The 27720-nt window shown below is 35.5% G+C and overlaps 1 protein-coding gene across 7 annotated transcripts in view; it reads left to right on the top strand.

The window, feature by feature from the left end:
* ATP2B1 (ATPase plasma membrane Ca2+ transporting 1) overlaps positions 1–27720 on the top strand; it is a 67845-nt gene that overhangs the window by 14357 nt on the left and 25768 nt on the right. For all 7 annotated transcript variants that reach the window (XM_057299500.1, XM_057299499.1, XM_055095970.2 and 4 more), the window contains exons 3-11: positions 6244–6498; positions 6591–6716; positions 10969–11109; positions 13876–13914; positions 14977–15138; positions 17188–17402; positions 19788–20030; positions 21335–21576; positions 24525–24762. In XM_057299500.1, coding sequence (XP_057155483.1) covers positions 6244–6498; positions 6591–6716; positions 10969–11109; positions 13876–13914; positions 14977–15138; positions 17188–17402; positions 19788–20030; positions 21335–21576; positions 24525–24762 — 1661 coding nt within the window. The remainder of the gene's footprint in view (positions 1–6243; positions 6499–6590; positions 6717–10968; positions 11110–13875; positions 13915–14976; positions 15139–17187; positions 17403–19787; positions 20031–21334; positions 21577–24524; positions 24763–27720) is intronic.

Genomic DNA, 27720 nt, shown 5'->3' with positions numbered 1-27720 from the left:
AAGGTGTATATGAAACATAAATTGATGTTTGGACTTGGGTCCCATCCCCAAGATATCTGATTTTATATATATGCACATATTCCCAAATCTGAAAAAATTAAAACATTTTTGGCCCCAAGCATTTCAGAAAAGGGATACTCAATCTGTACAGAGTATCCTAACCAATAGAGAAATACATTATAGCGTGGTAGATTTGCTTTAACTTGTGGCTACAAATGTTTTTTTCTCCTATCTTTCCCTTTCTCTTTTAAATTTCTTTATCTGCCTTTTAAAAAATTTGTTTAAAATTAATAGTTCTGCTGGTAGATTCTGTAACTGGTAGGAAATCTAGCATGCATTTTGGTTACTATATTTAAGTAGCTGTAATATAAAACAAACCAGTAGTATTTTATGTATCAAAAGGCTGATTCACCAAAATATTTTTGTGAAAGCTTCATTCCTATACCCTTTCGAGTTGTGAAGAGATACTTGCTAACTCTAAAAGTTGGATAAGGTAATTATGTTAGTCTGTTTGCATTGCTGTATAAGAATACCTGAGACTGGCTAACTTATAAGAAAAGGTTCTGCAGGCTGTACAGGAAACGTGGTGCCAGCATCTGCTTCTGGTGAGGGCCTCAGAAAGCTTATAGTCATGGCAGAAGGCGAAGCAGGAGCAGGCAGAACACATGGAGAGAGAGGGAGCAAGAGGTGGCCTGGAGGGGCCAGGATTTTTCAAGGACCTGCTCTTGTGTGAAGTAGTCACCATGGGGAGGGCACCAAGCCATTCATGAGGGTTCCACCCCCATGATCCAAACACCTCCCCTTAGGCCCTGCTTTCAACACTAGGGATCATATTTCAGCATGAGATTTGGAGGGGAAAAACATCCAAACTCTATCAATAATTATGTAATTATTTATAAGATGTACCTAGGCTCACGTAAGACTGTATTCTTTCTCTTTAAAGAAATTTGGACACAGCATAAACCAGTTTATCTGAGATTGGTATAGATTAAGGTTTCTTAGAAGCAGCACGACTGACATATTGAGCGGCAAAATTATTTGTCACAATATTCATTCTGTACCCCACCCCCAGTGAGGCAACCAAAAACGTCTCCAGATTTTGCTGTGTGTCCCATAGGGGGCAAAGTTGCCTCTGGTTGAAAATCACTATAGATAAGGAGAGGCTTAGACAATATTCTTGTCACTGTTGAGCTAAATTATTTTTTAAACTTTTATTTATTTTTGCTAAATAAGTAGTACCTATTTTACTGTTTAAAAAAAAATAATGGGGGTGGGCAAAGACAGTCCAAAGGAAATAATATTCACTGGAAATCCCACTTCTTAGAGATTCCTGCTAACCCTTTTATGTATATATCCTTTAAGATTTTAAATATGTATCCGTGTGTCTATGTGTCTATGAGCACTAATATATGTAAAGGTATGATGGTGCATAGATACATGTGTTTATCTGAAAAGGGGAGTATATCATCTTCAGCAACATACAGCTGAATTTTTGTCAGTTTTCCACCTGTCTAGCTGTCACTATCAAATATTGGGTATTGGTTTTCTAGAATTGAGTTAGCAGATTAATAAAAGCTTTTTACTTTGAACATTTTAGTTTTCTTAGAAAACAAAAGAAAAAATACTTTCAAGAAGTGGAGTTTATTACCAGCAAGGTCCAGGACAAATCTTTTTGGAATTCAAACTGCTTCCTTTGTAAGATGTAGTGACAGGTCCTTTCCTAAATTTGTTAAAGGAGATACAGGTATTAAAATCCAACTGAGAAGATAATCTAGAGCTGTCGGTGTTGTAAGGCCCTTTTAAAAGAGTCAGAGTTCACTAGAAGTTCTTAATGAAACATATAAAGATTTTTTTGCTCCATGGTGAAAAGTTATTTAGTATTTGCATTTTTTATTTTTTATTTTTATTATATATATAAAATAAAATATGTATATTGAGACAGATATATATATAAAATATATAGAGAGAGACTATATATATATTGAGACAGAGTCTCACTGTGTCGCCCAGGCTGGAGTGCAGTGGCACTATCTCGGCTCACTGCAACCTCCATCTCCAAGGTTCAAGCGATTCTGCTGCCTCAGCCTCCTGAGTAGCTGGGACTATAGGCATGCGCCACCATGCCTGGCTAATTTTTGTATTTTTAGTAGACACGGGGTTTCACGATGTTGTCCAGGCTGGTCTCAAACCCCTGACCTCAGTTAATCTGCCCGCCTCGGCCTCCCAAAGTGCTCAGATTACAGGCGTGAGCCACTGTGCCCAGCCTTGCATTTTTTAAAATCATTATTAATACACTACATGTATCTTTTTGTCTCGTTACATCTCAACACTGAGGTGTGGTAACTTGCTTAAAAGGAATCTATTTGTAAATCTACAGTCATAGAAATCTAAATGATCAAAATGTCTTCCTAATATTACTTGATGTGAAAATATATGCTATAGCCCAAACCATAAATAAATCTATAGTTACTGGTATCTGCACTTAACAGGAGTTCTCAAACTTGTTGGTCTCGAGACCTCTTTAAACTCTTCAAGTATTGAGGACTCCAAAGAGCTTTTGATTATGTGAATTATTCCTATAAATATTTAGTATATTCTAAATTAAAATGGAAAATTTTTTGAATATTAATGTGTTCTCACCACAAAAGTAACTATATGAGGTGATGGATATGTTAACTGATTGTGGCAATCTTTTCACAGCATATACATATATCAAAATATTTTGCTGTATATCCTAAATATATGCAGTTTTATCAATCATACTGCAGTAAAGCTGGACAAAATATTTATCAGTGCATTTTTAAATAATAATCTATTGTATATTCACATAGATAGCATTTTGATGAAAAATGTTCCCCCAATAATGAATTTTTAAATGAAATAAAGAGTGGTGTCATATCTCTTTAATGCCCAGCTTAATTGAAGATAGCTCGGTTCTCCTGTCTGCTTCTGTATTTATTATGTCACATTATCACATGCAGTGTAATCTTTGGAAAATTATGTTACACATTAATGAAATATGAGACCAATAATTATGTCTTCAAATTATTAAAATAGGAATCCCTCTCAGGTTTCACGACAGCACTTTGAGAACTACTTCTCTGTACTGTTAATGTACAAACTTGGTACATCACCCAATGAATAGCTCAACTAGGAGGTTTTAAAATGGAATATTTGCCTTGTGGTAGAGAGTATTGACTGAATTTAGATTGTGCATGTCTCTCAGTTGAATATATTTACAAGAGAATACCTTTGATAATACAGGTTTTTATTATTATATTTGAGCTTGGACTTTACTGAAAACATTGTTAAAATTCTTTATATATTTATACATATATATAACTGTAAGCTGTAGTCATTTTGTAACTTTGATCCTTTTTCCCCTATAACTTCTCTAAAAATTTGTAATCATTGTCAGTAGGAAAGGATTTATATTTTGTACTATTTCAAGATTATTTTGGTCTTATCTGTATGATGTAGAGTAGAACTATATATGAAATGATATATGTCATTAATTTGCTTCAAGTTCTCTTTTGAAATATTCAGTAGTTTAGTGATGGATATCCATGTCAGATTCAGAGCTGAAAATTGTATAATTGTCCGTAATTCTTTCCCCTCCTTAACCTCTGTTGTGTTGGTCTTTAAACTTTTTTGGTTATTTACTCTATCAGGAAAAAAATGAGCACATACCTCCAAATGATGCATTTATTAATTATATTTATAACTATATAATTTGTATATTTTCAGCATATAGAAAAAATAGAAATTGAAAGTAAAAGATAAAGCTGAGCACAGTGGCTCATGCCTGTAATCCCAGCACTTTGGGAGGCTGAGGTGGGAGGATTGCTTGAGGCCAGGAGTTCGAGGCCAATCTGGGCAATGTGGCGAGATCCCATCTCTACAGAAAATTTTAAAATGAGCTGGGCGTGGTGGCATGCGCCTTGTGGTCTAAGCTACTTGGGAGGCTGAGGTAGGAAGATTGCTTGAGCATGCAGTGAGCCACATTGGCACCACTGCACTCCAGCCTGAGCAACAAAGTGAGACTCTGTCTCAAAAAAATAAATAAATAAATAAAATTTAATGTTTGCTTTCTTCTTGTAGCCATAAAACATTATTGTTAACCTGATTTAGGTCTAAGTTTAATTTCAGAAGTTGGCTTTAATGTCTCGCAGCTAAAAGAAACACAACATTATATAAATCCAAGTGGGAAAAGTGTAGTTACTAAATCATACTCATTTTCATGATACCTACCCACCAGTTATGCAAAGGTATTTGTTAAAATATGACTGGTAAATTCCATTGTCTGATGTCAATCTGTTGTTTTTATATGCTGTTATAAAGTATTGCATTTTTTGTGTAATAAATGACATCAAAACCCAGTAAAATGCTTCACTTGGATAATGTGTTAGCTGTGTTTCCAAGTTGGTGAAAGTGGTCAGCATGGTGTTCTATCATCTGATTCTGAGTCCAGAGTTGCTCTAATTCAGAGTTAATCTCCTGTCTTCTGGCTAGAGGGAGGAATGGAGCGGGGAGAGTCATTCTTACAGCCTTGACTGTTAAACAGAATGTAAATCATAAAATCACTTTAACTGGTTATTATACACAATGACACATGGTGATTTCTTGAGCTTGAAAATAATTAAAATAGAAATTCTGGTATTTGGGTTGGAGGGGGTTCTGTTGGATTATCCTGCTTGTACCTCACAGTTGAATCCTGCTGGTGGTTCTCAGGATATTTTTTGTAACTGTTCACGTCAAGTCTTCCATTTCATCCCCAATTGATCTTACTTCATTCCCTGTCTTCCCTCCCAGATTGCTTTTTAGTCAGCACCCTCACACCTCAGATTTTTTCTTCAGTCTGTACTCACCATGCTAGAACACGCTTTAGTCATTTCTAGTGTCATTTATTTACTCATTCTTTTCTTCTGAATAATCCTCCTGCTTTGTCTGTTTGAGAGAACCAATGGCTTTCAGACATTTCAATTCAATTCAAAAAGAAATAACTTCACATAGCAACCCAGAAGCCTGTATTCCTTCATGCGAATTTATAAGTAATCAGCGTTTCAGGAAATAATACTTATCCTTACTACATACATATCCTTTCTATTTTGTTTTGTTCCATTTTTCAGAATGCTGGTCATGAGCCACTGAATTGATTTTGGACTCACAACTAGATTACAGCCCGAAGTCAAAAAGCACTGTTCTGTTATTCTTCACCATTATTGACTATAGAGTTTTGGCTCATTCTCTCCCCCCTCCCCACCTCCCACCCCACATCCTTTTCTGATCTCTATTCTGCCATTTGTACTGATTTTAATCTCTCCCTGGATTTTTTTTTTCTTAGATGGCTGGTTCTCTACCAATATTTGGTAGCTCAAATGTCATGCATACCTCAATGGGGCCTTCTCTGCTCACTGAACCTCAGTTATCCCTCTTTTTTCATTTAATAGCACATCACTATGTTTTTCTTCATGGCACTTGTCAATATGTGAAATTAATTATTTGTGTATTATTATCTGAATTCTTCATATACCGTCCCCAGTCTGAGTATGGATTCCATGAGGAGAGAGAGCTTGTGTGTCTTACTCACTACTGTATTTCTAGCCCCTAAAATAGTGTCTGGCACCTAGCATGTGCTCAAATGGTTGGAATAACAAGTAGCAGTTTGCTTAACTTTTCATGTTATAAAAGCCAAGTTTTGATCACATTTCAGTAAAAATGACATAGTAAATAAGCATGATTCATGGGTTTCACATAATACTAACTTTTCATGTATATCTTGTCTATCATATGTAATAATTAATATGGTTAGCTCTTGGTTGAGTGCAAAGAAAGCCTTAGCCACTGCTGTACCTACTTTACCAGTATCCTCACATTTAATCCTCACAATAACAACTCTGGAATAGCTGGTGGTATCATAATTTGACGATGAAGAAACCAAGTCTCAAAAATTAAGTAACTTGCCTTAGGACTGATATTTCATCTCCTTCAGTGTCCTTACTCTTAACTAGTACCCTACCTAGACTGCCTCCCTCTCCTGAGATTAAGAATTACAGAAGCAGGGAACTTGAAAGTGACATAGAGTTCTTATGGAATGCTTTGAATTTAATAAAGTATTTATTGCTATAAGTAAAATTGATAAAGTAAACATAATTAACACAAAAATATGATTTAGACGTACTATATGTATGTTGTCATCAATTCAGAATCTTTTTGATAAGCATTTTCTTTCTTTCCAAATAGTTTGTGGAGAAGTTTCTGTTGGGGAGGAAGAAGGTGAAGGTGAAACTGGTTGGATTGAAGGAGCTGCAATCCTCTTGTCTGTAGTGTGTGTGGTGTTAGTAACAGCTTTCAATGACTGGAGTAAGGAAAAACAGTTTAGAGGTTTGCAGAGCCGAATTGAACAAGAACAGAAGTTCACTGTCATCAGGGGTGGTCAGGTCATTCAGATACCTGTAGCTGACATTACTGTTGGAGATATTGCTCAAGTGAAATATGGTAAGTAAGTAAAAAGAGCAGTACATCTGACACTAAACATAAAATTACTGTAATCTTGTTTATAGTTTAGTATATCATGCTTTTTATTTTAGGTGATCTTCTTCCAGCTGACGGCATACTTATTCAAGGCAACGATCTTAAAATTGATGAAAGCTCATTGACTGGTGAATCAGATCATGTTAAAAAGTCTTTAGATAAGGATCCCTTACTTCTATCAGGTAAAAATTTCATTTATATCTTTGAACACTTTCCTCTTTCGCAACTATGTACCATTGTCAGCAAACACCATTTTCCTAAGAGTCAATAATATAAAGAGGAATCTGTATTTTATGCTACCTTCTACTGTTGTAATCCTTGCAGACTTTTTTTGGTAAGCTGACAAAAACATTAGAAATCTTTGAATGCATAGCTATATTTTACAAATGAGGGACCAGAGTCCAAAAAATCAAGAGATTTGAGATTCAGCATTCGTGCTAGTGTAATGATAAAACTGAAATATAGGCCTAATGATATCTCTTGAGTTGGTCTGTTATTCTGTATCATGACTATTTTTAATGCGTATTGAAGTATAAAATTAAAGAATGAATATATGTTTAAAGCAAATTAATGAATTCTCTGTGATGCTCTACAAAGGACAGGTTGTTTTTTCTTAAGAACTGGTAAAATCCTTAAAGTTTACCTAATCCAACTCCTTTAACTGCTGAAGAATGAGTTTGAGATATAAACTATTTAGTATTATATGACTAACCAAGAGTAGGTCTAGCAGTCACACCTCCATCTAGTCAGAATTGAATTTGCAAATGGTTAAGATATGTTCTGGGATTGGAGAAGGGAAGGATAGGTGAGGATACTGTTTGAAATGGAGGGTGACAGCTTGGGAGGCTCTTGTAGTAACCTCATTGTGATAGCTTGAACTAAGTTGAACTAAGTAAATATGAAATGGAAGGGGTGGTGGGAAAAATTACAAGTTCGCTTCCAAAACACTGAATGAGAGAAAGCTATAGTATCACAAATTGACCCCCAAGTCATATTAATTATTCTAACTTTTAGGTTCTGGGGTTCCTATTCTTATTTTCCCAGTATTCTATATGGAATTTATGAAATTGTCTATCAGAACTGTACTTGTCAGATTGAATTTATACTAGAGTTTTGGGAAAGCCAAATGTAGCCTTCTACATGTAGTCTTCTGTCATTGTCAGGTGTTGATAGATTGCCAACATTTTATACATTGTCAGATGATTGCTGCTGAAACCAGAGTCAAACCTGTGATATCCACAAGGGTCAGTTAAGTTAGAATCACAACTTTAGAGCAAAACCTAAGTTTAACCATAACTTTTTAAGATTTATAAATGCATGCCAAAAGAAGCTTATTGCAAAGAACCAGACACATTTATATTGGCCAGAAAATCCTATTGCAAAAAAATCAGAGTAATTACATTTATAAACACCATTATAAATAGGATAAAAGTTCCAATTCTAATATAGACTTAACGTTTCATCCAAAAAATCTTGAGATGTGTATACCTTCAGTATCCTGTGCCACTTAGAACATTAGGAGATATACCTAATGCTAAATGACGAGTTAATGGGTGCAGCACACCAACATGGCACATGTATACATATGTAACAAGCCTACACATTGTGCACATGTACCCTAAAACTTAAAATATAATAATAATAAAAGTAAAAAAAAAGAAAAAAGAACATTCACACCCTGTTTGGATTTTTCTTTGTATTGGTGTGGTTGTCATTTATACCAAATAGCCAGAAAGAGCTTGGATATATAAATATAATGTATTTAAGTATAATGTGTTAACTCATTCTACTTACCTTGCCATGCTTCTAAGGAACTGTAGTTAATGTTAACCAAATAAAATCTATAACCTTTCCAAAGTAGAGGGAAGCTATCTAATCATACCTTACCATCACAGATTAACCAGACCACAATGTGTAACAAACTAAGATAGTCTCCTGTTTGCTATGTATACTGCATGGACTTTTATGTACATCTCACTTATTTACATAGTGCTTAGCTCTTCAGGTTGATTTCCTTTAACTGAACTTTGGTCCTTCCTGTTTTAACAGAGATGACTGGTAAGCTTTATGTAGACTCAGGTTCCTAACACACCAAGTATACCAGGAGAACTCTATAAATTTTCCACATTTAAGAAAAGACTGAAATAACTTTGTAGAGTCCCTTATCGCAGTATGGGTGGGAAAGTTTTTCTGCATTTATTTCCCTATTCCAAAAATGTACTAAAAAACATGACATGCATTTATTTTTAAATTTACTCTCATGATGCCATCTCTGACTGCTGTTCTTGGCTTCTTAAGTTTAGATTTTTAAAAGCAGTATTCAGTTAGTGGTGGGGATATGACCAAGACTTAAAACTGTTTACTTTGCCTGAGCACATTCACTGCCAACATCTGATTACCTGTGGTAAGGCAAAATAGAACCTAAACAATTGGAGTCTGGAGAAAACCAGAATTGTTAAAAGAAATAAATTATCTACTTTTTCACTGTCTTGAATTATATTTCTTGTTTTCCCTGCACTTTCACTGGCAAAGAAGCTAATAACTAGTGAAATAATCAATATGGATTTTTAAAAGCAAGGAAGCAAAGGCCTAAAAAACAATATTGGATAAGTTACTCAGTAATTAATAGCCAAATATAGATTCTTAAATACTTGAGTAAGTACATATATTTTATGAGCGTACTTAGCAAATAATCCTTGAGCATCAACTTGGTTCATAAGATTATGGTAGATGCTGTGTTCACTATGCTCCAGAAGATTGTAAACGAGGAAATAAAATACAAATCAATGATAACTGTAAAGAAGACTTTAGTGTAAAAAAAAAAAAAAGTTGCTTTAAAGCCTGCTTAAAACTAACAAAAAGATTAGAGGGATTAGAAACCTTTTAGTGAATAAGAAAAGATATAGAGATGTGGATGTACAAGTCGGAGAACCGTAAGCAGACTTATCAGCATTATAACTAAAGAAGAATATACTCTTTATCCTCTGACAGAGCTGGACTGAATCTTTGCCTTGACATTTAATAGTTGTATAACCTTCAGGCCGAGCACGGTGACTCGCACCTGTAATTCCAGCACTTTGGGGGCTAAGACGGGAGACAATTATGGAGACCAGCCTGGGCAACACATACCCTGTCTCTACAAAAAAAAAAAAAGTTGTATAACCTTGGGCAAGTTTCTAGAAAATGAGAATAGTAATGCCTGCCAACTTGCAAAATTGTTTTGCGGGACATAGAATTTAATCCATGTTCCCATCTCTGATTCCTAGTTTTCTGTAATGAAATTTTATGTTAGAGTAGTGGATGAGTAAGTTTGTAAGATTGGGTCGGTCTCAAGGTGAGGACTTTGGACTCAATCCAGTAGGCAACGAAGAATCAGAAATTTTTGAGCCATGAGAAGTATATGATGAAATCACAATTTTAGGAAGATTAAAATGGATTTCAGGATGAACTGGGAAGACACAGAGACTAGGTAGGGGGCTATTGCAGTTACAAAGGCGTGCTGGAATGAAAGCTTGTGTTAGGTAGAGGTTATGAGGTTGGGTGTGGGAAATGTGACATTGGTTGTCATTGATACATACGTTGTTTCTTTATAAGCAGTGTTTTTCTCAGAGAAGTGTCCCTCATACCTTAGGTTACAATTAATGAGCATTCATTGAACCCCTACAAATTCTAGGCAGTATGCTAAGCACTTTACATTTATAGGTTTATATGAGAAATGTAAATCTCATATTTCTATGAAGTGTACAGACAGGGAACTGAGTTGTTAAAATTTACCTAATATTACATGGTAAGTGAGTAGTAGATTGAGCTTTGAACTTGGATATGACTGATTAGAGTTAAAACCTTAAGCACAAGAAATAAGTTTTATTTAATGTCTTACTAAATGTATTTTATTGATCAAGACATGGTGGCTCACATCTGTAATCCCAACACTTTGGGTGGCCAAGACAGAAGGATTGCTTGAGCCCAGGAGTTTGAGACCAGCCTGAGCAATATAGTGAGACCCTGTCTCTACAAAATTTTTTTTAAAAAATTAGCAGAGTGTAGTGGCGTGTACCTGTGGTCCCAGCTACTTGGGAGGGTTACTTCAGCCCAGGAGATCCAGGCTGTAGTAAGCCATGTTCACACCATTGCACTCCAGCCTGGGTGACAGACCAAGACCCTGACTTAAAAAAAAAAAAAATATATATATATATATATTTATTTATATTATATATATATATATTTATTTATATAATATATATATTTATATATAATATATATTTATATAATATGTATATATTTATATAATATATATATTTATATATTTATATTTATATATATTTTTTCCTAAATGTTGAGGCTGTTAAAAACAATATTACTGAAGTTTGAAATTTGGTGGTAGCAAGGAAATCTATCAGTATTTTTAAAAACAAACTATGTTTTTGGTTATAGGTACTCATGTAATGGAAGGCTCTGGAAGAATGGTAGTTACAGCTGTAGGTGTAAATTCTCAAACTGGAATTATCTTTACCTTACTTGGAGCTGGAGGTGAAGAGGAAGAGAAGAAAGATGAGAAGAAAAAGGAAAAGAAAAGTAAGAATAACAATTTTCTATAATTGGTATTTGGAAATAGGGCAAATAATTTGTAAGAACTAGTACCTTCTTTCAAGAGATTCTGGTATGAAAAATTCTACAAAAAGTTAAAAGAAGATTTTTCTATTAGACTTAATAGCATGGGCCTTTAGAGAATACATCAGTCCCCTTTACCATGGCCAGAGAAATTCAGCATCTACTTGAATACTTCCATTGGCATTCTTGCATTTATTCTCTAGGTGTAGAGTCTCCCATCATCTGATCAGCAAAATGAATTGAACTCTCACGGCGGATTTTTTCTGCTACTTTAGCAGTGGCTTTCTTTATCAGCCATATTATATTTTGGTTTCACTGAGCTTTCTTTTAATCTTCTTCACATTTCTATTCTACTATACTTAATGTGCTTGGTTTTTGAACACAAGACTAGGACTTCACTTTGACACCTTACATTTCTCTTGTTATATTCAGCCCATCATTAGATATCAAAATCTTTTTAAAATGTTGATCCATTGTATCTACTGTCCCTCCAAGTGTTCTGTTATCAGAAAACTTGATAATCATACATACCATTTATCTGCAAGGATCTTACAAGAAACTGTTATACACAAGAGACATCTCAGAATCTCCTAGTTAGGGGCATGCCACTTTTAAAAAGCCCTCCCCACCCTGCTTCTAAGTGTCTGCTATACCACCCTTCCTTCACACTCAGGATTACCCCTCTGGAGTCTTTTCCCTTTAGGTTGACAACATTTTACGGTGGTTTAGCCACTTAGATTTATTTGATGTTATTTAGGATAGTAAACCCATATTGTTGTTTCTCACATGAATATTTTGAAACATTCTAAAATAACTGCCTGGCTAAAATCCTGGTTTGCTATAACTACAGCAGTGTTTTTAATATTTGAGTGGTTTGTTTTGTTCTTTGAGTTTTGCTGTTAGCTATAAAATCTCTATTTCGAAACAAAAATGTATGTGAAAAATTCTGGACGCAGATCCAGGTGGCAAGCCCCCCATTCTAGGTTTTTTTTCTATGTCCTCCTTGAAGCAGTTCTCAATGTGCTTCCATACGTTTCTTAAGGCTGAGTAGAACGCAGTTTGAAAACCAGCACAGTAATGATTCCATTTATTGAATGTTTTACATGCACTATCTCATTAATCCTCACAACTGTACAAAGTAAAGACTTATTTTTTTTTACTGATAAGTAAACTGAGGCTTACGGAGATTATATAATTTGCTCTAGATCAAAGTGCTAGTAAGTGACAGGTCACACCCTCTTCTCTGGCTCAAGAGTCTACCCTTTTATGCTGTGCTCCATCCTAATCCACAAGAGTTGAAAGTCATTGAACGCTGAAGGGAAGTTTGCATCCTCACTGTATTCCATAGTGTCTTTTCCAGTAAGCTCCTTTTCCCCCTGAGTCTTATACACTGGTTTTATTAATCTAGTCTAGAACATTCCCCAGAAATTAACATCTAATTTGTTGACTCCCTTTTTTTGTTGTTGTTTTTTTTTTTAAAGAACAGGGCAACATTTTTTCTTCTGTGGGCCTCCAGCCCTTCTCCCATTCCCTTGACTGCCTTAACGATTACTCAGAAGCAGTCCGGGGTAATCTGTCTCAGTTCCCTCAGTGGCCTGGACTGTGGCCGTCTGGTCTCTCCAAACTTGAGCTCATTAAAAGTAGCTAGGTATTATCTTACTATCTCCTCATCAATCTTGAGCTTCTATTCCTTCTTGACCATGTTTGTTCCATGTTTTCCATTTGAAGATAGTTCTCCTCGATAAAGAAGCTAGAAGAATATAGGATGAATGGTTCTCCTGCTCTTTGGCATTTTTAATATTGTAGTGCCTACTCCAGACAATAGGCCTGTCCCTTCGTTGCTTTATTGCTTCAGATATGCTCATCTTTCTGTGTTTTCCAAATACAAGCTGATTTGGAGAGCTACCTTACCTGGTAGTCTTACTGGGGCTTATTCTGTACATTCGTATTCTAGTTTTACTAAGTTACCTCTCCTATCTTTTGTACATACAATTTTTGTCCTCAATCTCATCAACACTCTACTGTGTGCCAGTTGTCTTTTTTTTTTTTTTTTTTTTTGAGACGGAGTCTCACTCTATCCCCCAGGCTGGAGTGCAATGGCGTGATCTTGGCTCACTGCAACCTCCGCCTTCCGGGTTCAAGCAACTCTCCCGCCTCAACCTCCTGACTAGCTGGGACTACAGGTGCATGCCACCACACCCGGCTAATTTTTTATTTTTAGTAGAGACAGGGTTTCACCATGTTGGCCAGGCTGGTCTTGAACTCCCGACCTCAGATGATCTGCCCACCTTGGTCTCCCAAAGTGCTGGGATTACAGGCATGAGCCACCACACCCGACTGCCCGTTGTCTTTTTATAACATCCCTTCCTCCTCCCTCTCTACCCCTGCTCTTCCTCCTCCCTCTCCACCTCTGCCCTTTTCTGCTTTCTTGGGGTTATATTTGTATTTAGTTTTAAAACGTTTTGTATCATATTTAGGTTTATTACAGCTTATAAAATAATGAAGTCCTATGGAAAAATAAAACAAATATAGACACCCTAAATTATTTTGCGGTATTCTCCCGTAGGTAAGATGACCCAGCAGGTCATCACAAGTCAAATGTTTTCTAATCTGTAGACACACACACCATTGTGTAACAACTGTTATAGAAATGTGAACTACTTCTGCATAATTTAGCATGGCTGTATTCATTTCTTTTGGAAAGCTTTAATTCCCATTTTGTTCCTACAGATAAGAAACAAGATGGAGCTATTGAGAATCGCAACAAAGGTAAATTTAGGAGGACAAAAGTACAGTGAGCTTGTTTTCATTATATCCAAAAATCTACTGTATACCATATTTATTCAAAAGTAAGATACATGTGGCAGGGAAAATCAACAATATACGTTAGCTTGGGTTAACCTTTCTTCCTGCCGGTGTCTTAGTCATGTCATCACTGCAGTGTTAATAAGATTTTAAGTATGATTTGTGGTACAGGTTGAGTATCCCTTATCCGAAATGCTTGGGACCAGAAGTGTTTCAGATTTCAGATTTTTTTTTTTTTTTTTGGATTTTGGAATATTTGCATGTACATAATGAGATATCTTGGGGAAGAGACCCAACTCCAAACACGAAATTTATTTATACATTGCCATATACACCTTCTACACATTGCCTGATGGTAATTTTGTACAATATTTTTAATAATTTTGTGCATGAAACAGTTTTGACTATTCCGCATCACAGGAGATCAGGTGTGGAATTTTCCACTTGTGTCATGTCAGTGCTCAAAAAGTTTCAGATTTTGAGGTATTTTAGATTTTCGGATTAGGGTAAATTTATGTAGATTGACTTTCAACTTAAGTATTTCAAGTATTTGAACGCTGGTTATTATATAGTTAGTAGCAAAAATGCATAAGAAACAAAATATATAGCATAAATGTTACTGCATTTATTTAAGAGTCATATATGCATATTTCTATATGCATATGGTTATACATAATCTCTACATTATGGTCATAAATTATAGGGGAGGGATTTATGTTGTTTAGATGTTACCTAACATAACACACAGGAAAAGAAATTTAGTATTCTTTAGTTCTCAGTTTAAGGACCCTGTATGCCTCATCCTCATTACCTAGCACAACATTTTCAAATATGGTACAAAGTTTCACAACCTAACCTCACTATTGTCTTATTTTCTCTGTGTAGACACACACACACACTCACAAAGCTGAATGCTTATACCTTTACTGGTTTCTGTAAGAAACTGATTTTTTAAATTTCTTTAAAATGTTAATAGTGATATGTGCCTTTAAAGTATAGTGAAGTTCTATTTGCTCTTAAATGTAGCAAAAGCCCAGGATGGTGCAGCCATGGAAATGCAGCCATTGAAGAGTGAAGAAGGTGGAGATGGTGATGAAAAAGATAAAAAGAAAGCAAATTTGCCAAAAAAGGAAAAATCTGTTTTACAAGGGAAACTTACAAAACTGGCTGTTCAGATTGGCAAAGCAGGTATGATATAGAGAAGAAAATAAAGTGTTTTATTTTTAAGTATGCTTTCTGCTTAAAAATTGTCTTTTGAGACACTTAAGGCTGGAAATTGTTGCTTTGTGAATAGAAGGGGAGTTTGAAATATTTTCAGTTCTAGCTACAATGCACCAGGCCCTTTGAGTTACTATAGGTACTTATAATTTGCTAATAAGTGGTCGGGTTAGGATTAGTGCCTAAGTCTGTCCAGTTACAAGCCTGTGCACTCATCTCTGAATTTCTGCATTAAGTGGAGAAAAGGCAACCTGTGAGGTTATTTAGTAAAGATGAACTAATTATATTTTAATAAAATTTCATCACACATTTTGCTCATCTTTTTACTGGTTATGAGAATTTTTAGTTATGTCTCTAATGTTAAAGTTCTGCACTGAATGGAGTCGTCGTAGTGCGGCTGAAGTTACTATATTACTGCCATCACTAGAAAATACCTGTTAATACAGCCATTCTTTAAGGGAAAAAGCAGAGCTCTGAGGTTAGAAACAGCATGACCTCCAGCGGTAGCATCTTTTTGGAAGAACACTGTGTGGATAAATAAGCATATATTATTAAAATTGCTTAAATTGTATCATTTTACTGCTCTCTAGGAGTATGATGGAAAAAGTGACGTTTTTGCTTCTGTCCTCAGTACACTTATTATCTAATAGCAAATATTTGCTCTTTGTAATATGTAGCCAAGTGGTAATGCTGACTCATGTAGTGTTGGGGGAAAAGGTGGATTTGAGGTGGTAAATCCACTTAGTAGACATTAGATTGGGATGTTAGAACCAGATATGTGGACTTACACCATTTTTTTTCTTTTTTTCTTTTCTTTTTTTTTTTTTTTTTTTGAGACAGGGTCTCACTCTGTCAGCCAGGCTGGAATACAGTGGCATGATCACAGCTCACTGAACCCTCGACATCCCAAGGCTCAGGTTATCCTCCTGCCTCCACCCCCGAAGTAGCTGGGACTACAGATGCACGCCACTACACCCGGCTGATTTTTGTATTTTTAGTAGAGACGGGGTTTCACCGTGTTGGCCAGGCTGGTCTCAAATGCCTAGGCTCAAGTGATCCTCCCACCTTAGCTTCCCAAAGTTCTGGGATTACAGGCGTGAGCCACTGCGCCCAGCTGCCTCTATTTTGGGGGGCGGGGGGTGTTGAGGGTGGGAGACAGAGTCTTGCTCTGTCACCCAGGCTGGAGTGCAGTGGTGCGATCTCGGCTCACTGCAACCTCTGCCTCCTGGGTTCAGCCGATTCTCCTGCCTCAGCCTGAGTAGCTGGTATTACAGGCACGCACCACCATGCCCAGCTAATTTTTGTATTTTTGGTAGAGATGGGGTTTCACCATGTTTGTCTGGCTGGTCTCGAATTCCTGACCTCAGGTGATCCACCCACCTCGACTTCCCAAAGTGCTGGGATTACAGGCGTGAGCCACTGCGCCCAGCCAGCTGCCCTATTTTTTAATACATATGTCAAAGAGCAGAGTATCCCACAAGATACATGGTTAACTCTTGGTTTACTAAGTTAATGAAACAGGATAGAGCAAAAAAATTGAAGAAATAATACTTTGTGTTATATAATTTTATTTATTATAATGTTATTTTTTTAAAACATGGGTTGAGTATTTAATTCGAGGTCTCCCCATTGATGAGATTTTTACCAGTTTCTCTTTAAGCATCAGGGAGCTTGCCTCTTGAACATATAAAGCACCAGTTTATTCTAAGCTTTGGATACTTCCTTATCATTGCGTATTATTTTGTCTTAGTTTCAATACAAGGCCAAAGATATAATTAAGTCTAAGAAAGAATCCTAAGTGTTTTTCTCCCAGTTCTCCTGGGGACAAGACTGTACTTGGAAGCAAAAAATTAAATCTGACAATGTCAAGTTATAAGGTGCAAGAAAGAAGTAATTTCTCAGAGAAATTCAATACTATCAAGCAAGTTATAACTCTTTACAGTGTTTAATTTATATCTGGCAAGGGTTAGTGTCTGGAAATTTAATAATCACATTTTTCTTTCATTTCTATTCTGAAAGGTCTGTTGATGTCTGCCATCACAGTTATCATTCTAGTATTATATTTTGTCATTGACACCTTCTGGGTTCAGAAAAGACCATGGCTTGCTGAGTGCACACCAATTTATATACAATACTTTGTGAAGTTCTTCATTATTGGAGTTACAGTTTTAGTGGTCGCAGTGCCAGAAGGTCTTCCACTTGCAGTCACGATCTCACTGGCTTATTCAGTCAAAGTAAGTAGAAAATAGTTCAGTAGACGTTGTTATGTTTAAAGCCTTAGCTGGTATAGAAAATGCCCATCTAGTTACTCCTTTTCTGCTTCTGAAAGTGAGGACTTTCATATAAATGTACACTGTTTTCTCTAGAAATGTTGTCATTGATGCCCTGTACCTCCCACCAGTTGAATATCTCTGAAGGAGACCTGTGCATTCCACATAGGGCAGCCTTGACACAATACTAAGCACGACTCTGCTGGGCAAAGTTCTAGCATAATTTTCTCTACGTGATAGTTATATTGTCAAGTCATGTCACCTCCTCTTTCCCGTCTGTAAAATTAAGGTGAGCGTGTTAGGCTAATGTTTCTAAAAATTAAAAAAAAAGTTAAAAATTATGATTTCCATGTGTAAAACCTTTCAGTCGGTTCTCATGACAATTAGAGTAAAATGCAAACTCCTTACCATGGCCTGCAGGGCCCTGCCAGTCTGGCCTTTGCTTACCTCTCAGTGCTCAATTCCCTTCTCCTTTGGCCCAATCTCACCAGCCTTCCTGATGATTTTCAAACATCTCAACTGTATTCTTCAGAGCCCACTTGTTCCTTCCTTTGAGTAACCTGCTCTCTTTCTTTATTCAGGTCTCTTCAAATGTCACCTTCCTCTGACCACTTGATTTACAGTAGCTCAGTCCTTCTTGTTTTCCAAGTAGAATGCTAAGAAATGAGCTTTGATGGCTTTGCTTACTGCTGTTTACCTTAAAGTAATAATCCTTTTGAAGATTATTAATTTATTTTTATCAATTTTCTATCTTACGGAAAAGGTGGATTGGAAATAAAAAAAAAAAGATGTAGCTTGGACAATTTTGAACTTTTTTTTTTCAAAATGATCTTGCAGGTAAAAAATTATAACCAAACAAAGAATGCTGCTTTTGTAAATTTTCAAATGTTAATTACTAGTTCTCTTTAAGAAACACTGCTGACAGTGAGCAATATTAATTAATTAGTCATCGTTTCTACCTTTGCACTCTTCATTATTAGACCTGTCTTGATAAGAATTTTTTTTGCTTACTGTTTGAGTTTATTTTCTTTTCAGGCATTTAACAACTTTCATTTCAAAAATAAAGTGGTAAATGTATCAAAGTGATAAGATACAGTATAATCATCTATCTGTCCTTTTTTGATATTTTAAAGTAATTTGAAATATTTGGGGTAAATACAAGTTTTGGACACATAGAACAGTCATTTTACCGAACTGCCATTAGTTCATTTTGAGTAGTCATTAATGATACTAATTTTTCAATTGATTAGAAAGATACTGGTAGGATTGACTTATGTTTTTTGAATAGAAAATTAATAAGAACAAGTTAACTACTTTTTTAAGCCTTTATTAGATGTTTATCTAGCTCTGTTACCAATTACTGTTCTTTTCACAGAGGTATAGTCTTTATGGATTCTCTGTTAGTGTTTCACAAAACTGAACATGGTTTCTTTACTGCAGAACTTCATTTTTCTAATCTTTAATATGTAAATCACAAGTAATTTAGGAAATACACATCCGTTTTTCACATATTTTTTCAAGGAACCAGTTTTTTTGCAGTATCTTGCAAATTAGTCATCACAAAAAACACTTTGTAAAATAACTCCATATAGTTTTTAACCCATTCCACATTAAGTGCTGAGAACTAATTATAAGGTATTTTAACTTAAATGCTCTGTGAGACTACTGTGAAAACTGTTGGTTTTTTAGAAATGATTTTTTCTGTTGTAAATGAGAGAAAGAAGTGAGACACAGTTTGATGCTAAGGATGAAAATGCCAAGTCTGCCAGCATATAGAATAGCTAAAAAATGACTCATTCTAGTTTTGATATGTTAACTCTATCAGAGTTAATAATAAAAAAAAATCAAGCAACTACATACCCACAAGCTCTTTATTTTAGCTGCTAAAGGCTATTTTTTCCTTGGCACTGATGTAAGAATCTTTTGTTTTCCACTTAATAAGGAGGCTTAATCCTTTAATATACTCTTACACTACTATAAGTACCACTGTACTTAACAGTACAGATTGTCATTGCTCTTGCAATGTGGGGACATTTTGCAAAAACCGTTGGAGACATATATTCAGTATTATTTGTGTATGGATGTAGGTACCTGAATTGATTCACTAGGTTATGTTATGCAGCAATAAAATGATTGAAACCCCAGAAAGCTCTGGTACTGTGTTTAGCTTATTTTAATAGGTCAAATATGCTAAAAAAAATTTTTTCAGTATTACATTGGTACTTTATACATTGTATTTATAGAAAGCTGGGAGTTTTCTAATTTTAAAACAATTTATAATCATTTCAATGTAATGAGGTGATTGGTTTTATATGCAGCTTAACTAGTTTTTTTTTTTGGTCACTGTAGAAAATGATGAAAGATAATAACTTAGTAAGGCATCTGGATGCTTGTGAAACCATGGGAAATGCTACAGCTATTTGTTCAGATAAAACAGGAACGTTGACAATGAACAGAATGACAGTCGTTCAAGCTTACATAAATGAAAAACATTATAAAAAGGTTCCTGAACCAGAAGCTATTCCACCAAATATTTTGTCCTATCTTGTAACAGGAATTTCTGTGAATTGTGCTTATACATCAAAAATATTGGTAAGGTTTTTGAAATAATTTATGAAAATTAATTTTTAAATCTATAATGATCAGACTATAAGTAAGTCTTCAGACCACCATTACTGTATGTAAACTGAACTGTGTTAAGTTTTTAAAAGGCATATATTTATTTATATAATGGTTTTTAAATTTGTGTTATGAGTGAGGTCTGCTGATCAACATAAACATTGTTTGCTTACATTTTTCTCCTATATTTTGAATTTCCTGTGTTCAGAAACTCTCCAGCCTTATAACCAGAGCATGTATTTAATTTTGAATTCTTGTTAAGCTCATTTTTGAGAAAGATCAAACTGTCTTACTATAGGAGGTCAGCTCTCAACTTAGAGAAAATTTTTAAGCCTATTTCAACTTAAAATAACATGTTTTATATATGGTTGCCATGTGTTCTCAGTAGTTCCTACCTAAAAGGTGGTCCTTAGACCTTTTTAGAACTAATGCAGTAAAGTAATTCTAGACTTGTGCCACCATATAATAAAAAATTTTCAACTTACAAGTTTTAAAAATCTTATTTATAACAGAAAGAATGCGATGTTATGTTTGACTTAATCTCTTCTAGTGATTTATGGATGAAAATCATTAACAAAAATAATATTGCAAGCTGTTCATTAGGGAAAACATACATGAATTGGATGATTACATTGGAAAGTTATGGGATCTTGGTTCTAGATCTAGCTTTGCCTTTTACTAGCTGAAAGTCTGAGCTACCTTCTTTAATTACTGAGTAAAGATGATCACATCTGCCCTTAATACCATTGTGATAATTATGTAAAGTGGTATTTCTGAAGGCACTATGAAGGAATTGAAGCTTCTCACTGCATTTAAGAGAACAGTATTTTAATGAATGTACTTTTAAGCCATAAAAATTGGTAAAGTAGATTTAATTTTGAATGATTTAGTATAAAAGTTAAGTGAAAACAGGAAAAGGAAATTAAAATTAAGTTCCACTCTGTATTAGGAACCAACTATAAACTTCATACATCTTATATCACTTAATTTTGGGGTCATAAGTGCTCCTATTTTACAGATGCTGAAGCCAAGGACCAAAGCAGTTGGGTAATTGTCAAATTTCACGTAGCTAGTAACTGGCAGGACTGAGATTAGAATCCATGTCATTCTCACCCCAGGCTCCTTTCTACCTTACTTTTCTATATCCTTCTTTAAAATGTTGATATTAGACAATTGCTTTGTAATTTTATTTTAGAATATCACATTCTGTTTTACATTATAAATTAAACGTTCTTAGAGAAACGAGATACTAGCTACTAAATGTTTTTCTCTTATAGCCACCAGAGAAAGAGGGTGGATTACCTCGTCACGTTGGTAATAAAACTGAATGTGCCTTGTTGGGACTTCTTTTGGATTTAAAACGGGATTATCAGGATGTTAGAAATGAAATACCAGAAGAAGCACTGTACAAAGTCTACACCTTCAATTCTGTTAGGAAGTCCATGAGTACTGTCCTGAAAAATTCAGATGGAAGTTATCGAATATTCAGCAAGGGTGCATCTGAGATAATTCTGAAAAAGTAAGAGTAAAATGCTTGGATGAATAAATTGCTGACTATAGTTGCTTTATGGAGTATCTACTGTGTTGTTATAGTTGTTGTCTTTTTGTGAACATCAGGCATTTGATAGGACCTCAGAGCTTTTTAGCATATTTTATGGTATCCAGATATTTGCCCCTGCTATTCTGCCATTTTCACACTCTAGCTTCTCTTATTTCTTAGCATTTTGTTATAGGGAAAATAAGCTCATTACATTCAATCTGGTATGTTTAATGAAGTATACTTTGATGTTTATTTTTAGAAGTCGATTTACTTGTTATTTAATATGTAGAATCTTGAAAAGCCTCCTGGGAAGAAAATCAAGTTTATGTCTTTCTTTCTTTTTTTTTTTTTTTTGTTTAAGGTGGAGTTTCCCTGTATCACCCAGGCTGGAGTGCAGTGGTGCGATCTCAGCTCACTTCACCCTCCGCCCCTGGGTTCAAGGGATTCTCCTGCCTCAGCCTCCCAAGTAACTGGGATTACAGGCACCTGCCACCACGCCTGGCTAATTTTTGTATTTTTAGTAGAGTCAGGGTTTCATCATGTTGGCCAGGCTGGTCTTGAACTCCTGACCTCAAGTAATCTGCCTGTGTCGGCCTCCCAAAGTGCTGGGATTACAGACGTGAGTCACTGCACCTGGCCTCAAGTTTAGATCTTCAACGCTCATTGTGGTTACTGGACTCTGAATGTGATAAGAGAATTATGAAGTAATTTTTAGAATAGCAAAGCATAAAAGCTGGATCTTGGAAATTCCCCATTTATATCAAAATGAGATTTATCATGTTTATGCTGCTGCAGTGTCATATTTAAATATCTCCTGTCATTTTGAATACTAATTTTTCTTACTGTCCTTTTACAGATCAGTAGCTTTAATTTTGTTATTACATGTTCACATATAATTTCCCTGATGTTTATTTGTTATTAAAGGTGGTGAAATTATTTTAGTTTCTTTAATTTCATTAAAGAAGTAGAGAACTGGTTAAAAAAAATACTGGTTAAGAGCAAGTTGGGAAAATTGGAACTCATTTGAAATTATAATATTTAAAATATTAAAGTAAATGTTTAAGATATACTTTTAATTTGCTTACATGTGGATTATAAGCCAGTATTAATGAACACTTTACAATTAGTTTAAGAGACAAATATATAAATAAATAACTGAAGGCAGCATATAATAAATTGGTACAAAGTTTTTGGGTGAGAGATCACACTGTAGGGATGTGGCATTTAAGATAGATTTTGGTATGAAATGAGAACTTCGAGGTGGGGAAACCACAGCAGAGGAAAGGAGATGAGAATATGCAGGTCATACTGGGGAGGGGAATATCTGGTTGTATAGTTCAGCTGAATAGTGATGGGCTTTTGTGGCACACAGGCCATGTACAGCTTTCTTCTTGCCACAGTACACTCAGTTACCTGATTTCATTGAAAAGGTTAGAAATCTGTTTCAACCCTGGCTTGCTGGGTAGTAGGTAGATGGTTTAGGAGAGAATTTTTTTTTGTCAAAACTGATCAGGCATTGACTCTTTCTGTGCAACTAACTAGCTTCTGGATATGGGGCAGATTTTTCCCTTACTTCCATTTTTCTCGTCTGAGAAAGCGGGTGATGACCACCAACTCTGGCACTTAAATGAAGTAATGCATACCAACTGTCTAGCGTGAAGCCTGGTGGACAGTAAACATACAGCAAGTGTTCCCACAGTAATATTTGCATTTTGTTGTGGAGACTTTTTAAATGTTGGGCTGAGCAGTTAAAATTGAAGTAAGCCAGATAACGCAAATGAGGTATTTTTTTCTTCAAGTAGTAGGATCATCAAAGCTGTGATTAAAGATAATTCTTGCATCAGGGAACAAGGTGGGTTAGAGGAAAAAAAAAATCAACTAGAGACAGATATCAGTTAAAAGACTATTGCTATTACAATAGCTGTAGCTTTGTAGCTTGAAGTAAGAACCAGAAGAAAGTAGTAGCAGGAGAAATAAAAAGGAGTGGACACATTGAGGAGGCTGTTCAGAGGAGAAATGTATAGGACTTAGAAGCTAATAGTAGAGAGATGATCAGGAAAAATAAGTATTAAGGTGAAATTTTAGACTTACATCAAAATGATTAGGGTAATGTTGATGCACATTACATGGGCAGTGAAGAGGCAGCTTCCAGTCTTTCATCCATTAAGGTTTAGGTACTGATAAAACATCTGGGTAGAATTTTTCAGCAGTGATGGAAAGCTTTGAAAAACAAAACGGAAGATGTGGATTTGGGAATTACCTCCCTAGAAGCAGGAAGAGATGGCATCATCAAGGGAGAGGAGTATAGAGAGGCATTATGAAAAACAAACTTTAAATAGGTATATAGTATGATTTTTATTCATTACGTAATGAAAGAAAACGTAGTAGTGTCACTGAAAATAACTTTTGGCATTAACTCTCATTCTGATAGAATGCTTATTTTAACAATAAGTTATTTTTTTTCTTTCATGGTTAAAACAATATAGGTGATGAAACAACATCTCAGGTAAGGGGTTGACTACGCTTGGCTTTTTACCTTAAAAGAAGAAAACATTTGTGATTTTGGTATTATTTCAAACTAATGTCTGATTCTGTACCAAAATGGTGAAGTATATAGTTTATTCTCCTTTGCCACCCAGGGATTCTTTATGAAAGTTTGAAAGCACTGCATTTCCAAAAGACAAGGTTTAGAGAAGTTCTAGAGTAACTGATAAATGGAGAACTGTCAAATGAGAACCATACATATTAGTTCTGTTTTGTAAAAGGGAGGGTGAAAAGTCAATTTAAGTCTATAAAAATGAATTATATGTAATTCTCTAAATTCCAGATATCAGATCCCATGATTTCTAGGCCTGCCAGTTCACTTAAATGGCATTAACCATTATTTTTTTAAATTATTGATGTTTGGATTCAACATTTCCTTTTAGGTGTTTCAAAATCTTGAGTGCTAATGGTGAGGCAAAAGTGTTCAGACCAAGGGACCGTGATGATATTGTAAAAACTGTGATTGAACCGATGGCATCAGAAGGCTTGAGAACCATATGTCTTGCATTCAGAGATTTTCCAGCAGGAGAACCAGAACCAGAGTGGGATAATGAAAATGATATTGTCACCGGCCTTACATGCATTGCTGTTGTGGGGATTGAAGATCCTGTGAGACCTGAGGTGGTGAAACATTCTGTGTTCTGCATGTGCAGAATCTCATAACTATAGAGGACCTAGGCCTTAATTGTAACCAGTTTTCTAGTAAAATTCTTGGTGTTTGTGATTTTTTTTTTTCTGTGTGAACCCAAGATAAATGAAATAATAGTACCTACGGTGCATATGCTAGCTTTTATGGTTTTTAAAGACAGTGTCTCTTTGGGATCCTATGTGTTCATAGCACCATAACCTAGCACAGTGCCTTGAAGTGGGTAGAATTTTCAGTTATTATTTATCTTAAATTAAATAATAGGTGCCATTATTTGTTTTCACAGTCTCTAGACTAGCATTGTCTAGTAGAGCTTTCTGTGATAATAGGAATGTTCTGTATATTGTTTAGTACAGTAGCCACTAGCCATGTGTGAATACTGACTTCTAGTTTTCAGTGGCTAGTGCAACTAAAAGACAGGATTTTTAAATTTTATTTAATTCAAATTAAAATATCTTGCTAGTAGTTGTCATATTGGATGGCATGCAGCTCTAGACTGATTTCCCTCTTTAATTTTTTTTTGCTATTTGGTTTTTTGCCTTTTTAAAGTTTGTTGAACAACTACTGTGTGCCAGGCACTATCCTAAGGTACTAGAGACTTAAGAGTTTTGAGATCTGATCACCGGCCTCAAAGAAGTTACTGTCTTATGTGGGACGAACCAAACACGTGATTATTGCAACCCAAGATATTACTACCTTGCTGGGTATATACAGAGCATGTTATATGAGCAGAGAACACGAGTTCCCAACCTAGCCTAATAGCATCTTTTTATTGAGTTCTCACTGTGTGCCATATACTTAAGCCACGTGTTTTACAAGTAATTTTTTTAAATGTCTACCTTTATGAGGTATGCATATTATTACTCTTATTTGGCAGATTTTTAAGAATCAAAAATGTATAGAGCGTTAGACATGTTTAAAAATACATTTTTAAAAATCGAGAATGTATAGAGCGTAGACCTAGTGTGTTAAAATACCAGCTTTGTCTAAAACACATGTGCTTAAAAGACTACTGTACTGTATTGACCACTGGAGGGGTCAGGTAAGACTTCCTAGAGGTTAATTACCTGATCTGATTCTTAAAGAAGGAGGAAGTATTATCTAAACCAAGAAAGAGAGCGAGCAGTTAGGTATATTCTGAGCAAAGAAGCAACATAAATAAAAGCACTAACAGAAAACCACTTTTGTTCAGTGACTTTATCAGCTAATTGATTCAAAACCTAATGTGTAGCACTCTTCTAGGAGCTGGAAATACTGCAGTGACCAGAATAGGCTTGAGATTTATATTCTAGAGGAAGAAGACAGCTAAGTAGGTAGAATGATAGATACATGGACACCATGTCAAGTGAAAAATGAATTCTGGGAGGAATAAGACTTGGTCCCTGTTCTCATAGGCCTTAAGATATTCTGGGTGGCAGGGTGGCATATCAGGGGGGGATGATATTAAATAAGACAATTACAAGTGCAGAAGGGCTATATAAGATATGCACAGTGTAATGAAATAAAGTAATGGAGAGAGACTGCATTAAGAATTTCTGAGGATGTGGCATTTGAGTTGCAATCTGATGGTTCATAGTGGGTCTGCCATGTAAATAGCTGCAAGAAGAGCATTCCAAGCAAAACGAGAAATGCAAGTGAAAGTGAGAAAAGTATTTAGCTATTTTAAAGGTGGAAAAGAGGCCAGTGTGGCTATAAATGTAAAGAAGAAAGGGGAGACGAGATGATCTCTGGCCTTACTGGGCTGTGAGGACTCTGAATTTTCTGAAATTCAGGCTGGGAAGTGACATGATTTATGTTGTTAAAATTCTATTTTGGGTACGTGTAAGACAGGGATTAGAGATGAAGAAGAGTAGAAGCAGGGAAGCTAATGAGATTATTGCAGTGATCCCAGGAAAGAGATGATCATGGCTTGGCCCACAGTTGTGGCATAGGAGATGGAAAGAAAGGAATGATTTCAAAGTAAGTGGAGATAGAACCAGTAGGAAGTAATATGTTGGGTTTGGATATGCTGTTTTTGACATTGTTGAGGTGTCTGAGACATCCAAATGTATGTCAAGCATTTGGACCTCAGAGCCTGAAAGTGGGCTAGTCTGAAGAAATCACTGATGAAACTAAAGATATTTAGAGAAAGTGTGTAGCTAGGGAAGAAGGCTTTTATGACTAAGAGGTTGCCACAATTAGAAGTCTTATAAAGGAGATGGTCGCTAACCATCTCTGTACAAGTTAGAGAACCAGTCTGTAACTTGGTGGCTGATAGAGGGTTACCAATGTAATAAGAGAACCAGAAAGAGCAGCCTGTTGAGAGATTAAGATAAATTTGGTTTGGGGTTTTGTAATTTCAAATGCTTATAAAATAGCCAGGTGGGTAATGTTTGCCATGTGGTCACAGGAGAATCATTCAAAGGTTGTTTTTTTTTTTTTTTTTGTCTTGTTTTTGTTTTTTTTAAGGAAGGAGTCTTCCTATGTTGCCCAGGCTGGAGTACAGTGGCTTTTCACAGGCAGGAGATCATGCTGCACTGCAGCCTCAAACTCCTGGCCTCAAGCAGCCTCCCACCTCAGCCTCCTGAATAGCTGTAATTACAGGCATGCACCACTGTGCCTGGCTTTTCAAAGTTCTATACATTGACTTACGGTTTAAACTTTAACATGAAATCAGGGTATCTGCAACTTTCATTCTTTGGAAGACATCAGTCTATTATCATGCTCTTGGCATTGCAGTTGATGGAGAGTTTTATCTTTTTTAAAGCATGTAAATGGCACTTGTTTTTCAGTATCACAAAATGAGATGGGTATTTATATACTAAATTGAGACGATGTAATATGAAACAGTTTTCTCTGAGTTTATTTTGTACAGTGCAGTTCTGGTGGAGGGATTCTTGAATAATTAGATGTCTAGAACAAATCCAGTTTTTATTACATATGTATAAGTACTT

Source organism: Pan paniscus, chromosome 10 (assembly GCF_029289425.2).
Source record: "Pan paniscus chromosome 10, NHGRI_mPanPan1-v2.0_pri, whole genome shotgun sequence".
Lineage (NCBI taxonomy): Eukaryota > Metazoa > Chordata > Mammalia > Primates > Hominidae > Pan > Pan paniscus.
Note: the sequence above shows the minus strand (reverse complement) of the source record. Positions and strands in the feature narration are given on the sequence as shown.